At 35.2% G+C, this 17,286-nt stretch overlaps 2 protein-coding genes and 1 long non-coding RNA gene across 5 annotated transcripts; 2 read left to right on the top strand and 1 right to left on the bottom strand.

The window, feature by feature from the left end:
- The first annotated feature begins 112 nt into the window (after positions 1 to 112).
- LOC105318540 (uncharacterized) lies at positions 113 to 12,509 on the top strand. 2 transcript variants are annotated; one of them, XM_066088897.1, is made up of 14 exons: positions 113 to 210; positions 298 to 425; positions 2,231 to 2,490; positions 2,573 to 2,701; positions 2,786 to 2,921; positions 3,035 to 3,196; positions 3,285 to 3,439; positions 3,584 to 3,748; positions 3,832 to 3,872; positions 10,532 to 10,645; positions 10,764 to 10,847; positions 11,124 to 11,258; positions 11,578 to 11,618; positions 11,878 to 12,509. In XM_066088897.1, the coding sequence occupies exons 2-14, from the start codon at positions 309 to 311 to the stop codon at positions 12,094 to 12,096; spliced, it is 1,758 nt and encodes a 585-aa protein (XP_065944969.1). In that variant the 5' UTR covers positions 113 to 210; positions 298 to 308; the 3' UTR covers positions 12,097 to 12,509. The 2 variants fall into 2 exon arrangements, with proteins under 2 accessions (XP_065944969.1, XP_065944970.1); XM_066088898.1 differs by lacking the exon at positions 10,764 to 10,847 and having other exon boundaries at positions 156 to 425.
- LOC117686179 (uncharacterized) lies at positions 6,352 to 7,421 on the top strand. Its single transcript, XM_034460871.2, has one exon. It carries the CDS (start codon positions 6,450 to 6,452, stop codon positions 7,419 to 7,421), a length of 972 nt encoding a protein of 323 aa, XP_034316762.2. The 5' UTR covers positions 6,352 to 6,449.
- LOC105318536 (uncharacterized) lies at positions 12,271 to 16,759 on the bottom strand. Of its 2 annotated transcripts, XR_004601778.2 has the most exons (4): positions 16,698 to 16,759; positions 15,084 to 15,217; positions 12,949 to 13,088; positions 12,271 to 12,590 (listed from the first exon to the last, which is right to left on the bottom strand). It is a non-coding gene; the product is annotated as an uncharacterized lncRNA (long non-coding RNA). The 2 variants fall into 2 exon arrangements; XR_898511.4 differs by lacking the exon at positions 16,698 to 16,759 and having other exon boundaries at positions 15,084 to 15,368.
- Positions 16,760 to 17,286: the final 527 nt, after the last annotated feature.

Below are 17,286 nucleotides of genomic sequence, written 5' to 3'. Positions count from 1 at the left end.
TGAGAGTTTATACATCTACATTTTCAAAACTTCTGATTTTGTCGATGAACACTATTGATTCGTATCTCATAGGATGGCGGATATCGAAGTAGATTCTTGGGGTCAACATGGTCATTTGCTCATGTTTAACCACGTGAGCTCGGCAGAATAAGGAACTAGACCATGCATGCAGTTTTCAGTTGTATTTTCTCCAAGCAGCCAGAACATAATGTACTTATAATTTGATTGACGTTTTAATATCGACGTTCAGTTTATTTATCTATTTATTAATTAATGTCACTTAAATTCGTTTAAAAGATTGGATAGGCATGGCAATGAAGGGAAGCAATGTGGTGGTAACGTTCAGTTTTATCCTTGCGCTCTTTGGGATGGCATCGTCTGTATTTCTCGGAGGAACCATTAGCTGGAGAGAAAATAGGAACAAGGTGGGAACATGTAGTTTATGACTTCATGTAAAGAATCTGCTTGCAAGGGAACCTTCGCTGATTTTTAAATATTTCTTTGTGTTAGATAAAACCCGCATCCTAAAAGTCAGAATTTTAATGTGTGTTCTAAAAGACAATACAGTATCGAGAAAAGAAATGTATAACTTTTTTTTTTAATCCTGCCTTTGATATTCAAAAGAAAAAAAGTTAACTGATAATATGAACAAGTACTAATCTGTTTCCATATACACCAAAAGAAAGTGAGTTACGTTAATACAATGTATATATTATAAAATGTAACATGCATGTATGAATGTATTTTCCCATACTCTGGATTTGTAAAATGTGTATCACAATAGGGACGGCACAGTGTAAATGTTGTTCTTGTAATGATACGATAAAAAATATAACAAAAACTCAGAGTTCAGTACTTACATATTAAACAGGTAATGAATTTATTTATATCGCTTCTAAGATAATAAATACATGTAATATACTCTTTACTTATTTTTATGATTTTAAAGAATTCACCTTCATACGCCAAGAAATACTTTTTAAAAATCGGAATAACAGAAATAGTTATGAAATATGATATTTATGGTCATTTTTCTCGTCTACTCTTAGAGGACAAAAATCTCGCATCTAATTTTCAAATGAGCGATTTATAAAGAAATAAGATTGACCACTTTTCATTAACTTATGATTTAGTAACCCACATTTTCAAAACGTTAATTCTATGTTAAAGACCTTACGAAAAAGTATATGACTGTTTAACAAGTTTATAAATGCATGGTGGTTTGTGGATCTAAGGATAGTTTTCATATTTAAAGATAAGCAATAACGTGTTTATAAGATCATTAAACCCAGTGAAGAGTTGCCTGCTGGGTTGTATGGGACCGAGTCTGAATTTATCGTTGTATATGAAAAACGAATAACATCGTTTTGTTGAGAAATAATTCAGAGAGAGAATCAGAAAGCTTGTCCAGAGAGGGCTCGTGCCGTAATGAGATAAACCTTCTTCTTGTCAAGTGGTATGTATGTTCAAACTCGGTTCTGGTATCAGGTGCCACCAACCTCAAACATTCGAACAATTAATCTTCAAGATTTCAAACATTTGGACAAAATATGAAAATCTCTCACATGTAGCGTGACAATTGAAAGGAATGTTGTTGTTTTTTTAAGTTGGTCAATTTTCTCCATTCTCTTAATTGCCACGCCCCTCCTTACTGGCTTAAAAACAGGTTTCTTTTCAAATGCTAAGCTATGAATAATTGTTGTTTATTCCATTCGATCCTCAAATCATTTTACATTTATTAGGATATAGACGCCTTCAACCGATACACTTAGGGCCAACAAACTGTCGTCATCTGTCCACCCATAGTACCTTGCCAAAGTTCTGAATTTGGCATAAAACAACCCCACTCTAAACTACCATTGACCCTGGGCTTTTGGCCTCAGTTGGGATGTTCCGCCCCGACCGCCCCCAACTACTGCTGGAGGTTGACACACTTCCCACCGGCCTTCCCGGGGTCCCCAATGACATGTTCTCCCTAACTAATGGGTAAGCAGACCTAACATGACCATCGACTGTGGCACTTGGTGGTACCGGAGTAAATACATTAGTTTTATAGCTTAAATTAAATAACGACTGTTACCTTTAATATTAAAGGTATATTAACCCACCCACACAACCCCCCCCCCCCCCAAAAAAAATTAAAATCGAAATTAAAATCGAATATTAATCCATACATATTTTTCCGACATAATAGATCATTTCTATGGTTAAGAATTATTTTTACACACAGATTCGTTACACTTATCGTATGACCTACGAATTGGGTACTGGGCCGTGCGGACTTGGTTGTTCAGAAAGAGACATTGGGAAGGGCACGACCTCCAGACAGCCTTTTAACGAGACATATTGGACGTGCCTAAAAGGATGCTCAAACAATGTTACAGGAAGTGACCTTAACTATATCGTAACTGCTTTGGGAGAAAGTCCAAGCTGGGAACAGGGAGAAAATAGGTTTGAACAAAGAATGGTGGATATGAGATTCACCATGTCGTAAGTATATTCTGAGTTGTTTACACAAAAATGACAGAATGTTATCAATTGTATTATTAATAATATATTCGTATATTTCTAGAGTAGCCATTCCTGCTATCCTGACCAATGGCGGCAGGGTCACACTTACCACTACTATAGACACACGTGTTCGAAACGACACACAGAGCATCAACGCCAGTCCCATAGCCGCTCTGCCTCCTTACACAGGGTAAAAGTAGATGAAATAATTCCTCTATAATCAATTTTGTACAAAATCCACCGTATGAATATTGAGTTTTTACCGTTGTTTTAGATTGGCGTTTGGTTGCGTTTCTAATGTTTCACTTCCGGTTGTGGATCCTGATGGTGACGTAATCAAATGTCGTTGGCCAGAGCCTGCCGAATGTGGACAAAACTGTAACCAGCTACCGGAGGCCTACCTTGATGAGGTTAAATCACCAATCAGTCAATAAGAGCTAGTTTTATTTTTTTAGTTATTATTTCAAATTTTATGGAAAGGTTTGCTTTATTGTAAATAAGACATTGCTGGGTTTTTATGTAGAACTCTTGCAACATATACCTGAATGTTACAAACAAAACGGGATACGCTGCAGGGAAAAGATATCTGGTGTCAGTGACGGTCGAAGACTTTCCAAGATATCCAATCAAACTCGCCTCCACAGTCCTACTCCCTAATCAACCAATCAGCAGCATTCCTATCCAGGTAAACCAATCAGCGCGGTCTTTATATTTGAGAATTTAGATAATTTTTTATCTATGACCTATTCGTTTCTATACGATCTACTGTTTAGTTTTACATAGATATTGTCTCCTCTTCGTCGCAATGCAGACCCTCCACAACTTATGACATCAGCAACTTTCCAGACAACAGCGTTGCATCCTATAGCTTTATGGATTTCCACAACCATGTTGATTTTATTTTTCCGGTGTACATTTCGTCCACAAGGTATGTGTAATTTTATAATATAAATATAAGATTAACGCATTTCATTAAGACATTGAAGTATTATTCCCCCTTTTCGTTTTCTTTATTGCTCAGTAGTCTTTGCCACTAGTATTCTAGTAACTTGAATTTCTTTGTCCCTTTAAGATCAAACGCCACATTTGTACAAAGTTTTTCTCAACATATCAACACAACAATTTTACGGAATAACTCAAGAAGTCAGCATCATATAGAATTGTACTCAAAATGGCGACCGATTCCCCAACAGCTTGGAGAGAACTATCTTTGTGTCTGGGGCAAAGATAATGAAGGGTATGTTACGATGAATCCGATTTACATGTACTCAATGCAGTGAATGGTTGCTACAATATAACAGAAGATTTGTTCTGTTGTAGTGTTACAAGTAGAAAGCACTGTATTCTGGGACTCATCGCCGGTAAGGACACTCTAAACATCTATTCCATCACATGATACGACAGCACAAGTATGCAATGACTTATATGTGGGGTTTTTCTTGTTTGATATCAGGCTTGGGGTGAATTACATTGTAAAGTAATGCATTACATTACCATTACTTCATGAATTTGGGCATTAAATTACCATTACCATTACTTGATTTTCTTAAAGTAATGCATTCGCGGGGGTGTTAAGGAAGCATATGGCCAATATGCCGTCTTATTTTGACTGTTGTATTCAAAATCGTGAAATTAAATAATTATTTAGAATAAGATCAAAAACTTAGTATTATCCTTTAAAATAGATGTCAGTGCAATAAAATCGGGTCGTACATCACTGCCACATTAGTGCATTATCACGTGACAACTATAAATAGCTTACGTATATTCCTTAACATAAAATGTGATAGAACAACACTACCCCGCGGTTTCCAAAATAAAATAAACATACGAAGTGAAGGCAAAACATCTCAGTTTAATCAAAACCGCTGCTAGAATCCTATGTTTTTCCTTATTTTAGAACAAGTGTTGTTCTAGTCAGATTTTTATATCGTAAACAACGACAGAGGAAAGCCTGGTCGAGAAATAAAAGCAAATTTACATACCTTTTAGCGAATGATTGATTAAACTAACATCTCCCCCAGTATTCTTATGTTCAATTCTCAATAAATCACACCACAATACTTTATAAGAGTTCTTAGATTAGTTATATTTGGAATATGTTTACGATGCTTTCCGATCAAATTCACACGACATTCAGCTTTTAGTCATGACGTCATCAATGTGTAAATCTACGTAATACAAACTAATTTCTGGCAAAAATTGTCTTCAGTGTTTTTTATTTGTTTTTGGTCTACGTTTCGTTGCTTATATATTTGAATATGTACATAATAACTAAGATTTGTGATTTCACGGAATTACATGTAACTCAGATTCCATATGCTTCCTTAACACCCCCGCGTTACATTGCCATTACATGAGTAAAGTAATGCATTACCATTAGGGGAAATTGGGGTAAATGGGACACTGGGGCAAGTGGGACACATAAACATTTTCTCTCTATAAATAAAATGCAAGTTATCGCCCGTCGATGGAAACCCTTCAACGATCAAAGTTATCTCCCCGCGCGTCTTTTTCAAGGAAATTCATCAAGCGTGAAATTTTACAAAACGAGACAGCATCCTCTTTTGATGAGTTCAGAGGTAAGCTTATACGCAATCCTTATTGCTTAGAAGAGGTTAAAGACTTTATCACCTTTAATGTTTGTTATTTTTTCTGAAAACTACCAAACAATTCACAAAAAGACTTTGTATAGACAGGTCGACCTTCATAAAATGTTTTTCGTCTGTTTTGAGATGTTTATCATATTCACGATATTAATTTTATGACATTTGAATAAACACTACATTTTTCCTTGGCAAAAACGTTTAATGTTATAAATGACGACATTCTGTTGAACGCTTTGCCAACTTGGTAATAATAATATGAAGGCTTAATTGTTAAACTTTTAAAAAATGTGAAATAAAATTGGTCTTTAGGATTTTTCACACATTCATATCTTCCAAAATGTGCCTATCCTCAAAGAATTATTAATCAAATGCTTTTCTTAAATTGATGTATTGCATACACAGTTTTTAATTCATTATGACGTCACGATTTCACATATTTTTTAGTTGTTTAGCCTGGTCCCGGTGTTTATAATTTTAATGATTAACTTAATAAATCAATTGAAAATGAAAAGATGCTGTCTTTTTAAGCAGTATTTTTCCTGTATCATTAGCCAATACTTAATTTATTAAATAAAATGTAGGAGAATTTATATTGAGTAGCATGAAAAGAGGGCCATTGCTTTTCTTCAAGCAATTGGGGTTTGTGGGACATCATACATTTTTTCACGTTGTAATGATTCATTGCAATTGATGATTGTATAGTGTAAAAGAAATTCGATTTTATTGCCTTGAGTGGGTATAGAGGATTATATATGATGAATATATAAAAAAATTTATAGGCGTCGGAACCGGGGGTGGGGGTAGGGGGGGCTTAGACCCCCCCCCCCCCCCACTTATTTTTGCAAAGTTAGACCTAACCATTAGCCATATAGCATCAGGAAGGGGCCAGCCCCCTCCCCCCACTTTGTCTCGCAGCAAACATAATTGTACCTAAATTTACCTTAAAACCTTAAAAACAATGAACCATTAATAGTGGTATTGAAAAGTGGAAATTATACTAGCCCCTCCCCTTCTCCCTCCTCCCCCCAGAATAGGAATTTCATAATTTGGTAAAATATTTTTTTTGTTAGGTAAAATTTTATTTTGGAGTTATAGGTAGCCTATATCATATTAGGTATACGTTATAGGTATATCCCCTAAGATGTTTTATTTTATTATTTTTTTGTATCTGTGTTTTTTTGGCTTATGAAGATTTCTGATGATAAGTCTAGCCCCCTCCCCCCCCCCCCCCCCCCCCCACTTTCAATTTGCTTCCAACGCCACTGTTTCTTATATTCAAAAATCGTATAAACCCATTTTTAATAGAGCGTGTTATTGAACATTTTAGATATGGCCAGAAGAAAAAAGAATGAAAATCCAAAACAAGGGAAATGGTCGATAGATTCGATGAAGAAAGCGGTTGAAGCTGTCAAGATAAAAAAGTTAAGCATACGCAGGGCGGCTGAACAATTTTACGTCCCAAAGTCTACGCTAGAGAGAAGAGTGAATGGAAAGAGGCAAGTTGACGACCCACCCTCCAAACCAACTGTGTTTTCTGCAGACCAAGAAAATCAGCTTTTGGGTCACATTTTAGAAATGGCTAAATGTGGTTTTGGTATGACAATTGATGATATTTGTAGAACTGCATACGCCATGGCAGAAATGTTGAAAATTAAGCACCCTTTCAGTAAAACCAAAGCAAAAGCAGGATATGATTGGTATGAGGGCTTCATGCGTCGACATCCACAACTTGCAATTAGAAAACCCGAGGGACTCTCAGCAGCACGGGGTATGATGTTAAATAAGCACGTCGTGACGTCCTACTTTCAACTGTTAGAGGATACAATGAACAAGTTAAAGCTTTTTGACAAAGGGTCTCAGATTTACAACGTTGATGAGACTGGAATAAACACTGTCCACACGCCAGCGAAGATCATAGGACTGAGGGGCACACGAGCTATCCACAGCAAGACCAGTGGAGATCGGGGAGAAAATGTCACGGCGGTTATCTGTGCCAGTGCATCTGGGTCATACATTCCTCCCATGATTATTTTCAAGGGACAACGCTTAAACAGGGGTTTGGTTGCAAATGCCCCTCCAGGCGCACTATTTGCTACCAGTAAGTCTTCATTCATTGACAGAGAGCTTTTTGAGCACTGGTTTAAATACCACTTTATGAAATATCTTCCTTCACATCGACCAGTTTTACTGATAATGGATGGACACTCATCTCATATCAGCTTGGAAATACTTCAGCTGGCCAAGGAAAACGAGATTGAGATTCTCTGCCTACCACCCCATACAACTAGTTTAAACCACTGAAAACGGAGTATAACAAAGCCTGCATGCAGTTCTTGAAAGAAAACCCAGGGCGGATAGTAACAAGATACGACTTTTGTGGACTGTTCACGATAGCCTATCATAAAGTTTGCACGATGCTTAATGCTGCTAGCGCCTTTCGTGCTACAGGAATTTTCCCTTTCAACCCCTCAATAATACCTGAAGAGGTGTTTGGACCATCCATAGTTTCTCATTTACCAAGTCAAGAAGGCGACTGTAAACCTGAAGAAACTAAGGCATCTGATCAGAAATCCACCGACATTGAAGCTGAATCAGATCTGACGTCTACGTCTGCTGATTGCACAGTTCCGTGCGCATCAGGCGATGTTCTTTCTAGTCTTCTAAAGGTTCCCTCATTTGAAAAGCAGAGAAAGATACCCACTAACAAAAAATCTCGAAGAATCACATCAGCACGTTGTCTTACAGCAGATGAAGTAATTAAGGAAATCGAGGACAAAGAAAACGAAAAAGAGCAAAAGAGAATTGAGAAGGAAAATCGTAAGAAATTGCGAGTCATAAAGAAACTGAACAAAAAGGACGGAAAATCAGAGAAGCTGAAAAGGAGAAAAATGAAGGATAAAGCAGAAGCAGAGGAGGAAAAGGAAGCAGATTTTTGTAACTATTGTCATGGATATTACTATGATGATGAGTCTGATGACGAAGACTGGGTAAAATGCTCTGACCAGGGTTGTAATCGATGGTATCATGAGTCTTGTACTGGTTGTTTTGGAAAAGGGGTCGATGCATTCAAATGTGATGCTCACAAAACTGTTTGATGTCACAAAACTGTTTGATGTCAGAACTTAATGTTTGTTCAAAAGATAAATTCTTTAGAGGTTATTCTATCTGATAACTCAATTATTTTGAATAAAATTGAGCATCTTTATTGTATTTGAAATTTATCGTTGTAATATGAAAGTGGTCAGCAGAGTTTAGCTAAGTAACCTTCTTAGACCTAGTAAACAATCTACAGAATGTACTCCAGGAAGATAAACTCTCAATCAAAAACTTTCGAATCAATTTCTGATTTTCTCTAAATACTTTGAAAATTATAATATTAAGAGTGCCATTTTATGAATAATTACATTAGTTCAAAATAATTTTTACACATTGTTTGATTACTTCTTTGGATGCGATATAATTAATTTTCATTATTTATAGCCATCGATGACTTCATCCATCTTGTGTCGAAAATGACCGGTGAATCATTTGAAATGTTCATGAAAATGAAAGCTGAGAACCGTAAAAAGGTTGATAATACATCGTTTAAAAAAAAGGATTTGGTAATATATTTTCTACAAATTGCATAGAATGAAAAGATAACAAACATAGTAATTATGTTTAATTTTATCAGCAAAGGCATTTAGCACACACATATTAGTCATAAAAATCACCTCCATGTGTAGGCATGGCGGCCTAGGTATGTTGAATATATTATGTTCAAATCCTTAACAATTGTCTTTGACTGTATTAAAAGTGTTCACAAGTTTAAGAAAACAAACGTACCAATGACATTCTGTATTTGAATGGTTGTCCCAGTTACCCCAACATATAGGGGTAACTGGGACAATAAGAAACAAATATAAACTTTTTTGTTTGTGTTTATCCATTGATAACAAAACAAAACTTTGCCACCGTTTTCTAACATAAATGCAAAACAGTTTAATGCATTTATGAAATATGAGAATTCCATCATCATTTTTGAGTAGTTTGAAATTTCATCGAAAAGTGTCCCATTTACCCCAATTTCCCCTACCACATAATTAGTAAATTGATATTTATAGACATTTGACGTACAATGTCCGGTATGAAATAGAGACACAAAAGTACATGCATAACAGAAAAGAAATTTTGGAATAACGTTGCTGTTATTAAAAGCTTAATAGATTAATGTATTTCCCTAGATTACACAAATTTTAAAATTTTGGACACTAAATTGTATTGATTTATAAACAAAGGGTTTTTCCCAGTAATATTTTTTAATATATCTTAATCAGATTTCTTTATACTGATGACACAATAATAAGAAAAAAGATTGCTGTTGCAGTTTATGATTTATGAAGTTTCAAAGGGTTCAGCTTTTAACTGCATCCTGTTAGGTTTGAAAATCTTCCCAGCAATACTAAATAAACATTCTACATGAGCAGTGGAAGCTGTGACTGAGAGACTTTTTGGCAATCTTTATCTTAGGGTATATATTAAGTGCAATAATAGAAAATTACATGAATCTTGTATTTTCTATCAGTGCAAACTAATGTACTTAATATACAAGAGAGAGAGAGAGAGAGAGAGAGAGAGAGAGAGAGAGAGAGAGAGAGAGAGAGAGAGAGAGAGAGAGAGAGAGAGAGAGAAAGAGAGAGAGATTTTATTTTCAAATTGGTTATATTATTGGAAGTGATTTTGATTTTCATCATGGATGGACAGTGCATTCATTTTGTTCTTAAAGGTGTATGTCTGTCCTCTATTCTAGTGGAACATAGTCAAGGGAAGGGGATTGGGATGTTTAGCACTTCTGATAACAATAGATGGTTTTGATACTTAGATTGACCTGGGGGCGTAGTGTGTTGTTGACACATTCTTAATTGAAAAGGAACTAATTGGAGTAAATTGTTTAAATGATTTCAGACTCTTAAAACACTCTTAAAATGTTATGGAATTGTGTTGTTATATCTAGTAATATTACAATTTAATAAAATGAACTATTTAAAAATCTTTATAATACAACTAAAACATTTTTATTTAAATAATTATTTCTTTCTTCTTTAAAATAGTTCTAATCAAATACAATTTCAGCTATTCATTTATTTATCACATTTTTTAAAGTGAATATGCATAAATAAGCATAGTAATGCAATGTAATGCCATGTAATGCCAGCATTACACTAGATTTTGGAAAGTAATGAATTACATTACCATTACTTGTAATGCTAATTTTGAGGCATTACACATTACTAGCATTACTTTGAAGACATGTAATGCATTGCAATGCATTACCATTACATTTAGCATTACCCCAAGCCTGTTTGATATACATGTATATTGAATTGAAATATCATAATCGAAGTGTATACTAGCATTTTAATATTTTGCAGATTCGGATGAATGTGTTTCCAATCCGTGCCATGGCTCCGCGACCTGCTTTAACCTTTATATGAAGTATGCCTGTATCTGCCCGCCAGGATTTAAAGGCATAAACTGTCAGGAGAGTAAGTACCTCCTGTCAATTGTCTTTGACGATGATTGATTCTATACAGTCATGGTACGGTGTTGGTCACTATGCCTAACACATTATTTTCTTGATTTTGATTTTAAATTTAAATGCAGAAATATTGTGTGGCGAGAATCCGTGTCTAAACAACAGTACATGTTTCTCCACGCCCAACACTGCATCCTGTCGCTGTACCAAAGGTATGTTTATGGTACACTGTCCTCCGATAGGAAAGATAACTCTCACTGGGACAATTTACCATAACCTATTTACAAAGTGTTGATATTTGTCAAATTTGTTCCGTAGAGATTGTTTAAACTTGTTGATTTTAACGACAATCCAAGGATTTCTTCGAGCACTATTCTCAGTACTATAATCAGTACTGAGTTCAATACTCAGAGATCTATAGAAAACGAGCTGAAAATTTACTCTAAGACTAACATTGTCACCTAGTAATCATGATTTATTTATGACAGGATTTTTTGGAGACTTTTGTCAATTTGAAGAACAACCCTGTTCATCTTTTCCTTGCAAAAATGGAGGCAAATGTAGTTCCTTTCGGGGAGAGCTCAATTGCAAGTGTCAAAATAACTTCGTTGGGCCAGACTGTGGCAAGTATCGGTTTAGAAAAAAAAATGAAAACTGTTACACATGAATTTCGAGGTTAAAAAAAGTAAGCGCTCCGACCTTTACTTATTTAACATACAATTATCATCATACAACAACAACATTAAAAATTTAACAACTGCCATAAAACATGTGTTACATAAAAAGTTTAAAATCTAAGATTTCAAAATTCATCTGTAACAATTGTTAAAGATATGTTTATAGAAACCTTTGATTTTAAACTTTAAATGTACACATGTATGATTGCAAAGGAAAAAACAACTGGATCTCCTCCAATAAACTTCTCCTTTGATGTTTTTATAGGTTCCTATATTGTTCACAATGACCTCATCGGAACACTGAAGGTAAATTACATGTATAGTACACTGTTCTATATAAAGCAGACACAAATTTCTAATCGAACGTAGGAAAGATGAATAGATCTTTGTTTAGTTTTAACTCTACAATCAGGAGGTAAGTTAGCCGATAATGTGTCTCAAAACAACTATATAGTTTAACTTCAAAATCATTTGTGCATTAGTTACAATACAAAACTAATACTTTTTATTGAGATAGAATGGCCAAGGCTGCCCTGCCTCCTTAAAGCAGCTTGTTAAATTTCAGAGTCCGCTGTACCCACCCCTGTTGCTCGTTTTGGTGGGAACTTTTCTAGGATGGATCCTGCTCTGGATATGTATATGTGTTATTACCAAACGACTTCGAGCTAAAATACAACCAAAAGTGAAGGACCAAAAGCCATCTGATATCAACAAAAGGAATACTCGCAGGTTTAGGGGACCAAAGAGCACACACTCAGAAGTACGGCAGTCGTTGGATTATTGATGTTTATCTGGTAGCATCTTAATTTACATACTAGGTTATATCGTGATAAAAGAGCATAAGCTTTTAAAATGATAACAACCATTTTATTTTATTTAAAAAAAAATACAAATCAAACAAGTACATGTACATGTCAGCAGTAAGTAAATTACACTGTAACGCTAGAAAAGGGACTAGCTGAAGAGAGAAAGGCAAAGATTTCTAATCCTCATCTACATGCAGTAACTACGAGAATATTCTTCACATGTGATAATTACACAAGTGTAGTTTCCTATTTCTTCATGATAACTCACAAGAAGACGATGTACTTCCATTTTTGAGGGTACGCTATTTTTATAACTTTTTCCTTTTTGGGGAGTACTAGAACATGTATTGACATGAAAGTAAAATCAAACCAACTGTAAGTCTTTTTTTTTTACAATAAATGTCTCACATAAAACCTCTCTGGCATTAAAATAATGTCCTGGATTGCGGTGATTTCCAAAATCTGTCGTCGCCTGAGATAAAAAAAAAAAAGCAGTGGTTTACAGCGGAGAAAGAAATGTTATAGAACTTATTGAGAAAGTCTCCGTATATTTAAGGAAAAAGGAATCATTCTTTTGAGTATTATGAGTTGATAATTTTGGTTGGGGCGTGGTCAAATCCAATAAAACCCGAAGAGCTTTATGACAGATTTGATCACGCCCCGACCGAAATTATCACCTCATAATACTCAAAAATGATTCCTTACAATTATTTATATTTATATAATTGAACTATTAAATAATTATAAATTAATTGCATTGTATAGTACTAAATCAATGTTAGTATGTAGTGTTATCACAGGCAAAAACACTGGAAAATGTAAAATATTACTGTTTGTGGCACGGGATACCCCGATCCAAGCTGGCATTAGTTTCCCCATTGGAAGGGAAGTGAAAGGTAAGGCACGATTCCCGTTACTATGGATACTGTAGAATATATTACCACTGCCAGTAATAACACAGTGAATGCGTCTGGTCAAGAATTAAGGAGAGGGTATTGTGTTATTGTTTGTCAAATTTCACCATGTACACCACAAAATAGTTAAAGTTTTAAATCCTTGTCCGTGCTATAAAGGCGCATATGGCCGGTACTTATCCCTGGTTTCTGTGGTGCTTAGGTTTAGCGGATGAGAGTCATTGATTCAACCTTTATTGGACACAAGTCCAGCATATCCCGCAATGAATCACAAAAGAAAGCATTTGATTGTTTTTAAAATAAATGCAAAAATGAATTTGAATCACTTTCTGTCGCTTCTAGAGTATATATCTCAGTCACAACAGAGTATATACTGTACACTTTGCATATTGTGGCATACATTGTGGATTGTTTTCTTCTTCCAATTCTTCTGATCAGCATAGAGAGAGACAAAGTAATGCCATGCCGAAGGGGCATGGTAATGATTTTGGCCAAATTGTTTTTCTGTTTTTATTATTTTCAATGCTTTAGGAATGCATTTCTAATGATCAAATCAAATTTGAGAGTCAGTTGTAGAGTTATAAGCGAGATAAAGTGCTCACAATTCATTGTCATGAAAATAAGGCTCGTGCCCCGTTTTTGTTTACGTGGGTACAATATATCAGTAAAAAAATCTATTTCAAGCTGATTTGTCTGTGTACAAATAAACAGTTCCCAACGTTTAACATATTCATTCTAGGTCTAAAACTGGAATTTTCAATTCAAAATTCAAAATGTAAACAAAAGATTTGTTTACATAACAAAGAATTGTTAGCCCTGTAATTCGCTTATAACTCAACGAATGATACTCAAATTTTGGTTGCCTATTAAAAACGCTAAAGAACACTGAACAGTGGCGTTGGAAGCTAATTGAAAGGAGGTGGGGGCTTAACTAATCCTCAGAAATCTTGACAAGCAAAAAAACAAAAACAAAAAAAAAAACCCTAATTCCCAAAATCATGAAAATCCTAAGGGGGGGGGGGGGGGGCTGAAATCTCTATGATACTATGTGCCTAATGGTTAGGTCTAACTTTGCAAAAAAAAAAAAGTGCCCCCCCCCCCCCCCCCCGGTTCCGACGCCTATGCTGAAGCATTGTAAACATTAGAATCGGAAAAATAATTTATAACCAAAAACGGTCACCGTGTCCCTTCAAAGGAATTTGTCATTTAAGTTAAGTTCTCCAAACACAAACATCGAAAATATTCGATATAGTGAGATTAAGTACAGCATTAATAATAGATCGGTCTGTTTCGAGCATATGACTTATTTATTAGTTGAATTTGCCCGCTTTCCAAATATTACTGCTCAATGGTTGGATTGCATTGGATCTTTAATCAACTGATTTTTTAAAAGAACATTTCTACTTGAATTTTGTAGACAAATCCCAAAAATATTGACACAAATCTTTAATATTTTCTGAAGAAGAACTTAGCGTAAAACGATTTTATCGTCAGTTTTCGGACAAATCATTTTAAATGCATTGTACAAAATCGCCGACTGAATTGAGCCGCTGAAGTGGTTTAAGAGTAAATAAAGTATTAAAACTCGGACTACATAAATTACACAAACAGTATTGTTAACCGGGCGCGTCAAAAATCTCTCTTAACTATCCGTAATGGTTTGAGATAGCTTTACTTTCTAACCCCAATAAACTCAGAACGAATCAGTAATATAACTGTCTTCAAAGTCGAATTAACCGGGGGGGGGGGGGATTGTCAATTAGATAAACGAGCTATAATCGACTTAAATAGAATTTCGCAATTCTGTCCTACTAAAAAAAATTTAAAGAACAAAAGAATAGTCTTTTTAGTCGTTGAACATTTGATTAATAATTAATTTGCATACTAATAAGGACTTAAAGCATAATATCAACATACTAGCGATTTTCCAACAAATATCCTTTTTTTCCGCGTGAGAACGAATCGGTCAGCTTCATCAGCGCCCGTCGTCCCATCGTATCTCGTCTATACATAGTTTTCAAAGAACCTGTTTCAGCATGATCAAAGGATACGGAAGATGTATTTCTCTATTGGGTCCATCACCACTAGCATACTGGCTACCTCCCACTGGAAGTAACAGTGCTTTATCCAACAGAAGAAGTTTTCCATCCACCCCATTTTTGTCTGTCTCTCTCCCTCGCTCTTTCTACACCAGCCGGATTAAACGAAAGTGCCAGTTAATCAATGGTTCAGCCAAGCGTGCTACATTGACTATTAAGTTCCATTCGAAGGCATGGTTTATTGTGCGTTTATTTTGCAATACCGCTTAAAAGTCTTTTTGCAATCAACATTGAATATCGATGAAATTGACCGCGGTGGTTTGTTCACTGCCATTTGTGACGGTAGCCAGGAACTGTTTCCATTTTGTATTAAATACTGCAGCCGCTCAATAATTTTTATTGCTGCTGTGTGTATAGTTGAGTTGTAGTTTAATGAGCTGAATTGAATGATCATTATTAAATTAATCTAAACTATAATATTGGAATGCTATAAGACCAACTTTTATCTAGACATTTTTTACACGATTGAATTGGTTACGTCAGCTTTAATAGAATAAGATCACGGGTGTTTGCATTCACCTTAAATGATTTTATGGAAACTAATATTCTGCAGAAAATGGGATTTTCTTTTATTAGTGCAACATCATGTACCAAATTGTTTAGATCATAACAGATATCAATGCAACATCATGTACCAAATTGTTTAGATCATAACAGATATCAATAGGGATTGCATTATATCATTATTATTTTGTAGATATCTTTGAAATTAACAACATTTTACTAAGTAAATAAATAAAGTGAACGTACATGATGTGCATGTGTTATTGAAATTACAGACCCTGAAACGTGCTTCTACACCAGTTGCATGGTTCGGTTCGGTACGCTTTGTGAACGGTACTTCTTCAGCAAGGTGGTAATTATGACAAGCATTTTTTCTTTAGTTATATGATATATTACAAATCTATTTCAATGTAATTAAAATCGGAACTTCCATCCGTTCCCTCGTTTTTGATACATTTGTAGAATGTCAATACTGAACGATCAAAAGGGGTTTGGGGGAGGGGGGGGGGGTAATGGGTTCTACCCCACCCCCTCCCATCGCCTTGAATTCACATAGTCAAATTAACGAAAAAAGGTCTTGGACCCCGACCCATCAACTCTTGGGAACAAAATAACTATTCTTCGCTCTCTGGAGAAAAAAAATTCCGCGCATGCGCTGTGTTATTAATCAATATACTTGTATATAATGGAGATTCGCATACTAAAAAGAAATACGGTGTAGTTACTCATATTCTCAAAGTTTACGTAGGAATTGAAAATCAATGAAATGAAATTATTTCTCATTGATATCCATTGTATTGAGATAAAAAGACAATGAAATACAATTTTTTTCCTTTCAAAATTTGTCCAATAAGGATTACATTTTTTAAGACAGTTCATTTCATTATGTAAAGTTGATTTACAGTTACAATAAATGATTTAAAGATAATATATTCATCATTTATACATTTTCTGATCTCCAGTTAATAACAAAATCCCAGGAATCCTGAATCCATCTGGATTCTGTCGGATTTTCTAAAAATTCTGTAGGAATTTTATTTCCTACAGGATAAATGTACTTACTTAGGCCTCTTCATACCAGGTGGCACATAAGTCAGCCACACAGTCTTTCCACCACTCCGATCCTTTGCTTTTGCCACCACTGCTTTCACTGGCGGATTTAAGGGGGGGGGGGGGCGTGGAGGGCGCACGCCCCCCCCCCTAAAATTTTCAAAGTATGCATGACTGTAGATGATTTGATAAATTTTACATAGGGCCTAGAAAAGTTAGCATTTTGTGTTTCACTTTATTTATAATTATGCCTGACTCAATATTACACCTCATTGATACACTAGCTGTGCTATGCTGACTAATTCTGCTGCTCTATAAACATCTATAAACATCTAATCCTAATGCATGTTGACAGGTTCTGATAACAAACCAATTAAACTGTGTTTAAAACAAGCAGTGTTGGTCATTTTATTATGGTAGCTGCATCAAATTCCCCAGGGCCCTGAACTTGGGGCTTCGACCAAGAATCGACTGGAAATCCCAGCAGTTTTGTTTCAAGTGTAGACTGCGCTGTCATTTCCATATTGCGATGCAAGCAGAAATTTCTGAATAACTGTATATTTTTTGATTTTTTTTCTAGGTAAATAGACTATTTTAATAT

This window comes from Magallana gigas, chromosome 6 (genome assembly GCF_963853765.1).
Source record: "Magallana gigas chromosome 6, xbMagGiga1.1, whole genome shotgun sequence".
Lineage (NCBI taxonomy): Eukaryota > Metazoa > Mollusca > Bivalvia > Ostreida > Ostreidae > Magallana > Magallana gigas.
Note: the sequence above shows the minus strand (reverse complement) of the source record. Positions and strands in the feature narration are given on the sequence as shown.